This window comes from Panthera uncia, chromosome E1, assembly GCF_023721935.1.
Source record: "Panthera uncia isolate 11264 chromosome E1, Puncia_PCG_1.0, whole genome shotgun sequence".
In the NCBI taxonomy this organism is placed as follows: Eukaryota; Metazoa; Chordata; class Mammalia; order Carnivora; family Felidae; genus Panthera; species Panthera uncia.
The window spans coordinates 1,132,484-1,139,104 of NC_064814.1; the positions used below are offsets into that span (position 1 = coordinate 1,132,484).

The window sequence follows — 6,621 nt, forward strand, 5'->3', positions numbered from 1 at the left end:
CCCAGAGACATGCAGCCTACAGCAGGCTCTGTCCAGAAGCGGTCAAGACTCCCAGGGCTGGGACACAGTCCCCAGGGCCCCCCACCTCCGTCCCCAGCAGCTGTGGATTAACAGAGGTGTCCAAAGGAGCTTCCCAAAGGCTGTCCTTCAAATAGAGGATCTCAGACACCCAGGGACACAGATACCCTTGACATGACCTACACTGGGTAGGTCACAGCCCCGACGAGCTGGCCTCCAACTGCATCACCAGCACCTACTCAGGTACAGCGTTTCAGGACGGACCGCGGGCAGCTGTGCAGTCAGAGGCCCACAAACTAGTCTGTGGGGTGGCTGGCAGCTTCGAGCAGGTGAGGGGCCAGATGACAGGCCACAGGCCTCCACTCCACCGTTCTTTTGCCCCCCCTGCTGGCACACAACGCGCACCCCAGGGCCTTTGCACCACCAGGCCTTTCGAGACCCCAGTCACTCTTGCCCCAGGCTCTTCTGGCTGATCCTGCACTCCTTCTCCTCCCAGGGTGGTGACTCAGGGCCTGGGTGGCATCATCCCGATGTTTATTCATGAGTTTTCCTATCAAGGCATGCCCAGCGGGGCTGCAGCAGCGCTGAGCAAACAGGAGGCCTCCAGCAAGGCTCAGGCAATTCAGTGAGTTTTATTTATTGGATAAAAGCGTCAACGCGTGATGAAAAACAAAGGCGGCTCCAGTCCTCGTGTCAACCCTGTCACAGCCCAGAGGGGCCGTGTCACTCCTTGAACTTCCATTCCTGGCGGCACATGGGGCAGTGCTGCTGCACCTGCTGTGCGTTGAGCCACTTGAGGATGCAGTGCATGTGGAAGCAGTGGGAGCACTGGCCCCACACCAGGGGACAGTCGTCGCCCGGCACCTTGCCTGTGGGAGGGACAAGAGGACCGTGCACGTCACATGGGGCGGGGGGGCGGCTAGGGATGTCAGGCAGCCGTGGCAGCCCCGGGGGAGAGGGGGGGTCTGTGTCCCGAGCCTGTCACACGCTGGGTTTCAGGAAAGCCCGAAATCAGGAGCGTTAACGCGCCTCTGCGGTGTGCCCCCCAACAAAGGTCAGCAGTGACCCCCACGGGAATCACCCTCCCCTCCCCTGCGGGGGCTCAGTTCCAGGGAGCTCTGGCCTAGCCCGCAGACCATCCACAGACGCACCACAGTTCTGCCACGTAACCTGCCACAGGAGATCACAGCAGGAACGCATCTAGGTGACCCGTCCCCCCAGCCCCCAGAGCCACCCATCTGAAGAGTGAGCGCTTTCTCCCGATCAAGAGAAGAGCTGGGGCCTTGGGACTGGGACAGAGGTTCCTCTCCCAGGCGGCAGCGACCCAGTGCAGGAAGAGGGGGTGGGGGGGGACCCTGTGGCGTTTACCGCCCTGCCTGTCAGCAGCTGGGAGTGAGCACAGTGCTGCCGCCCACCCCTTTTTCATTTCTGGTCGGAAAGGGCCCCGCCTCCAAGGCCAGGTGCGAGCCGCTGGCTTTTGCCGCGACAAGCCACCTCCATCTACCTTCACCGAGAGGATGTCCACACTGCCCCAAATCAGGACAAAAACGGGTCCCTCTGATTTCCCAGAGTCAAGAAAATCCCATCACACAGCTGGTGCCAACAGAGGAGGACGACCTCCGCAGGCCCGGGTCGAGGTTCCCCCCCAGGCCTTGAGAGCTGTGGCCTCTTATCCCCACCCCTCCTGGGGTGGCCGTCCCCCCACCTCACTGCCCTGGGGGGTCCTCTACGCGTACCGAATGCCGTGTCCACGTGTCACTGGTGCACAAACGCAGGGGACCAGACGGACACACTGGGGCCAAGACACACAAGACATCCTGTCGTGGCAACAGCTGTTTCCACGCGTATCCTAAACGCAAGTCTGGGGGCTCTCTGAGCACAGACCCCGCCTTTGGACTCCTGTGACCACGGCCCTTCCTCCCGCCACCAAACAGAGGTGCTCGACCCCGCAAAATCACAGCGCTCCCACCGGGCTCTGTTCCCGCTGACCTGGGGCTGGGGGCCCGGCGGTGCTCTGTGGCCTCCCTGTCACCCCCCCTGGTGGACAGGAGGCCAGGGCACACGGTGTATCAGGGCGGCGGCCACTTGCGGAGCAGTAGCCCAGCCAGGCAGCTGGTGTGGGTGCCAGGCCAGGAACCTTCCAGGTCTACTGTCAGCATCAGCTCCCGTCCCTGCGCAGCCCCCGCCCCACAGTGGCGCGTGCACCCCACCAAGTCAGAAAAGAGCCACCGCTATGCCTTTTTCACCTGTTTGGGGCAAAAACTCCTTTTTATAACAAAACATCACTCCCTTTCTGAAATTTTCATGACAAAACCAGCAAATCATACCCTTAGCAAGTATGGAATTACTGAACTCGCTCTGCCCCCCCCCCAGGCACGGGAGGGATGGGTGCTGGGGGGTGAGCAGGACCCTGTGCCAGGAGCCCATGTGGTATGACACCTGATGGAGACTACATCCCACCCCACCCCCACCCCTAAGGCCTTCCCAAGCCCAGCAGAACTCAGCTTGGAATCACCCCTACGAAATTAGAGTCGCTTTGGAAAAGAGGATCCAAGACAGTGGGCAGGAGCTAGCTCTCTGGGGGGTGGGGGAGAACTGGCCACGTGGTCCACGTGAGGCAGGGCTAGGGCAGGAGCCGCTTCCAGAACTCCGTACCGTCCCCACAGGCAGGCAGCCTGCTTCAGGCTCTGACGGGCACCTGAGCACAAGGTCGGTGACTCACCCAAGGGCTGGCTGGTGTCCTTTGTAATGAAAAGCCCCCGCAAGGAGACCTTTACTCCCAAAGCCCTCAGGGACAGGGAGCAGATTGAAGACGGCCTCAGTCACCCTGGGTTCTTCACAAGAGCTCAATTTTAGCAAGAGAAACCCCGCCTCACTTAATCTGTACAAAGAGCGCCATAGGCTTGTCAAACACTCTGCACCTTACAACCGGCTCTCACACAACCTCGAGTCTGAACACCAGACTCTAGATCCCCCACTCTGGGGCGCCTGGGGGGCTCAGTCATTTGGGCTGCTTGGGTCACGGTCTCAGGATTTGTGGGTTCTACGCCCCACGTCGGGCTCTGCGCTGCCTGCTTAGGATTCTCTCCCTGTCTGCCCCTCCCTTGCTCGTGTGCGCTCTCGCTCTCGCTCTCGCAATAAATAAACTTTAAATCCCCTCCTCTCTGCAGCAACAGACCCACTCCCACAAAACTTGAGCACCCCCTTAAACGCAGAGATGCCCGGCTACAGGCCCAGTGGAACCTGCCCTCTGTGGGCTGTGTGGGAGTGCCACCCGTCAGACACAGGCTCACTCTGCCACACCCAGTCGAGGGCAACGTTCCAGACTTTTCTTTTCAGAAGCTAACAGTCTGTTGCTTAGGAGGAAGCTGCAAACGCGTGCCCCTCCAGGCTCCCGTAGCCCTTTAAGAATGATTGAAATAAGGGCACCTGGGTGGCTCAGGTGGGTAGGTGTCTGACTTCAGCTCAGGTGGTCATCTTGCGGTTCGTGAGTTCAAGCCCCCCGTCGGGCTCTGTGCCGACCGCGCAGAGCCTGGAGCCTGCTTCCCGCTTCCCATTCTGTGTCTCCCTCTCTCTCTGCCCCTCCCCTGCTTACACTCTGTCTCTCTCTCTCTCAAAAATAAATAAACGTTAAAAAAAAAATCAATAAAAAAAAAACACCACAGAGAAGAAATCTGATAAAACCTGGCAGTGGACACGGTGTGAAAAACATGACTTTGCTAAAGGATCAGCTGCCTCGGAAAGGTTAAGAGAAGGGGGGAACAGGGGCTCGTTGGAGATTCAACAGCCAAGGCACAGCAAAGCAAGCAAGCACTCACTGATCCTGCTCACACCATCGAGGACAGAGACGACGACAGACGGCAGGAAAAATCTGAGCAAGGACTAAGCACAGGGGTAACGCTAAGGACTTATCACCACATCTGACGCGACAGCACTGCCGGTAAAAAACCCAAGCCACGGCTAGAGGCTCTGCAGGAGTCCAGTGAAATATCCTATTTATCTGTTACCGTAACACACTTGAAAACCCTGGGGCAAACATGGAAACTTTCCTCAGGCATTGTTATCCTACATCCCGGATGCATCCTGGATGCAGGGAAGGGGTATCCTTACAACATTCCACTTTTTGTTCGCTTGAGAATCTTTAAAGACTTTTAACACATCTTTGTACCCCGTGTATTTTTGTTGTTTTAAACATTATTTTTTTTTCAACGTTTTGTATTTATTTTTGAGACAGAGAGAGACAGAGCATGAACGGGGGAGGGGAGAGAGAAAGAGGGAGACACAGAATCTGAAACAGGCTCCGGGCTCCGAGCCGTCAGCACAGAGCCCGACGCGGGGCTCGAACCCACGGACCGCGAGATCGTGACCCGAGCCGAAGTCGGCCGCTTAACCGACTGAGCCACCCAGGCGCCCCTTAAACATTATTTAAGTAGGGGAGCCTGGGTGGCTCAGTCGGTTAAGCTTCTGACTTCAGCTCCGGTTGTGATCTCCTGGTTCATAAGCTGGAGCTCCGAGTCGGCCCTCGTCGGGCTCTCGGGCTCTCTGCCGTCAGTGCGGGGCCTGCTTGGGAATCCTCTGCCCCCCTCTCTCCCTGCCCCTCCCCTGCTTGCTCGTGCACATGCGCACGCATGCACATGCTCTGTCCCTCTCAAAAATAAGTATTTTTAAAGTTTACTTATTTTGAGAAAGAGAATACATGAGCAGGTGAGGGGCAGAGAGAGAGAGAGAGAGAGAGGGATCGAGAATCCCAAGCAGGCTCCAAGCTGAGAATTCGGAGCCCAACTTGGGACTCCAACTCATGAACCGTGAGGTCACGACCTGAGCCCAAATCAAGAGTCAAGACTCTTAACTGACCGAGCCACCCAGGCGCCCCCTTGCCGCACGTATTTCATAGCTGAGTTTGATCACAATAAAAGGCTATAACCCTTTTTCTTACAAAACTTTTGATGGGGTCTCTATACAAACATGTGACCAAACCACTTGGCTTTCTTCTGCCAACTTTTCTTCTTGAGGACAGGGGCCCCAAAACCCAGGCACTTTGTGCAGGTTATTTTCCGGGAGACGCCAAGACCAGGCCAGCAAGCAAAGCTCAAGAGGGAGGGAACACGGGGGACACTCACAGTCCGGGCAGCAGCCATTAAAGGCCATCCGACAGATGCCACAGTTCTCGTCGTTGGCCACCCAGAGCCAAGTGGCCACGCCATTCCAGCACTTAATCTTCACCTTCATGGCGGTGGAGCCTGCGAGCAGAGGAAAGAGATCGTCTGGCTACATTCAGCCTGCTCAGCTACAGCATCTAGGCCCCCAGGGATCAAGAGGGTCAGGAACCGATGCCCAGGCTGAGAAATCCAGAGGGGTGAGCACAAATCTGTCTACAAGGTGGCGGGGGCAGGACCGGGACCTCCTTGGGAGGACCAAGCGCCCCAAGAGCTAGGCTCCCTACATTTTCAGAGCATCCGCAGTCTACCCTGCGTCCACCAAAGGGTGCATGGGCGTTCAACAATATTTGCAAAAACGTGCCATACAGTGCTTTTCAAAGGCATAAGACTAACTTGGGGTTAACAAATGAAGACCCAGACCCGGCTAACGAGGAGGTCATGCCAGGGAACAACCACTCAGCCCGCGGTCCCGGTCGCGGGCTGCTCGGTCGCCAGCTAGGCAAGCTGCGTGCCGCCTCCTCCCCCCGCCGCCGCCGCCACCGCCACCAAAAGGGGACCTGGTTGCTGGGTAGGGGGATGCGGGCCGGGACCCGGGTTCAGGCTCGGTGAGAAGGTGGGGCGCGGAGAAGGACGCAGAGGCGGACGTGGGAGACGGTGGGGCGCGGGGAGAGGGAAACGCGCGGGAAAAGGGTGAGGGCGCAGAAAAGGAGGAACGCGGGTTGAGAGCGCGGGGAAGGGATGGGGGTCGAGCGCGAAGACAGGGCGCAGGGAAGCGGCAGGAGCAGGTAGAAGGTGTGAGGCGCGGCGAAGGGGTGCGGGGCAGGAGTGCGGGGGCGGGGAGAAGCCGCGCGGAAGAGGCGGGAGCGCGGGGAGAGGGTGTGGGCGGGGTGAAAGGTGCGGGTTCAAGGCTCGGAGTGGGGAGGGGCGGGGGAGGGGCGGCGCGCCAGGCCCGCCCCAACGGCCGCGCTCCGCCCCGCGCTGTCGCACCTCCGCCGGCCTAACCGCGCGCTGCCCCGCCCGCCTTCCGTTGGCAGCGCCCGCGCGGGAAGGTATAAAAACGACCGCGGCCACTGCCCGGCACCTCACAGCTGCGCCCGCCGAACTCGCGCCTCGGCGCGCACGCGCCGCCCCGCCCCCGCAGCCCGCCCACAGCCCGCCCGCAGCCAATCCCCGGCCTCTCCGAGGACTCGGCACCGGAAGACACCGCGCGGCCCCGGAAGTGACGCCCCGGCGTGCTGACGCGCGGGCTCGAGCCAAGGCCGATTCCGCGCCCGCCATGGCCGACAAAATGGACATGTCTCTGGACGACATCATTAAGCTGAACCGGAGCCAGCGAGGCGGCCGCGGCGGAGGCCGGGGCCGCGGCAGGGCCGGCTCCCAGGGCGGCCGCGGCGGCGGGGCGCAGGCCGCCGCGCGAGTGAACCGAGGCGGCGGGCCCATCCGG

The 6,621-nt window shown here is 60.0% G+C and overlaps 2 protein-coding genes across 5 annotated transcripts in view; one reads left to right on the forward strand and one right to left on the reverse strand.

The window, feature by feature from the left end:
• Nucleotides 1-631: 631 nt before the first annotated feature.
• ANAPC11 (anaphase promoting complex subunit 11) lies at nt 632-6,277 on the reverse strand. 4 transcript variants are annotated; one of them, XM_049635474.1, is made up of 3 exons: nt 6,165-6,277; nt 5,139-5,258; nt 632-887 (listed from the first exon to the last, which is right to left on the reverse strand). In XM_049635474.1, exons 2-3 carry the CDS (start codon nt 5,245-5,247, stop codon nt 742-744), a joined length of 255 nt encoding a protein of 84 aa, XP_049491431.1. In that variant the 5' UTR covers nt 5,248-5,258; nt 6,165-6,277; the 3' UTR covers nt 632-741. The 4 variants fall into 4 exon arrangements, with proteins under 4 accessions (XP_049491431.1, XP_049491434.1, XP_049491433.1 ...); XM_049635477.1 differs by lacking the exon at nt 6,165-6,277 and adding an exon at nt 5,735-6,060; XM_049635476.1 differs by lacking the exon at nt 6,165-6,277 and adding an exon at nt 5,598-5,705.
• A 95-nt stretch (nt 6,278-6,372) lies between these two features.
• ALYREF (Aly/REF export factor) overlaps nt 6,373-6,621 on the forward strand; it is a 4,102-nt gene continuing 3,853 nt past the window's right edge. The window contains exon 1 of the mRNA XM_049638116.1: nt 6,373-6,621. Within this exon, the coding sequence (XP_049494073.1) occupies nt 6,454-6,621 (168 nt within the window). The 5' untranslated portion in view covers nt 6,373-6,453.

Coding starts and splice junctions, on each gene's coding strand:
- ANAPC11 (XM_049635474.1), bottom strand. CDS start 5,247: ATGAAGGTGAAGATTAAGTGCTGGAATGGCGTGGCCACTTGGCTCTGG. Junction 888..5,138: donor TAATGGCTGCTGCCCGGACT/GTGAGTGTCCCC, acceptor TCCCTCCCACAG/GCAAGGTGCCGGGCGACGAC.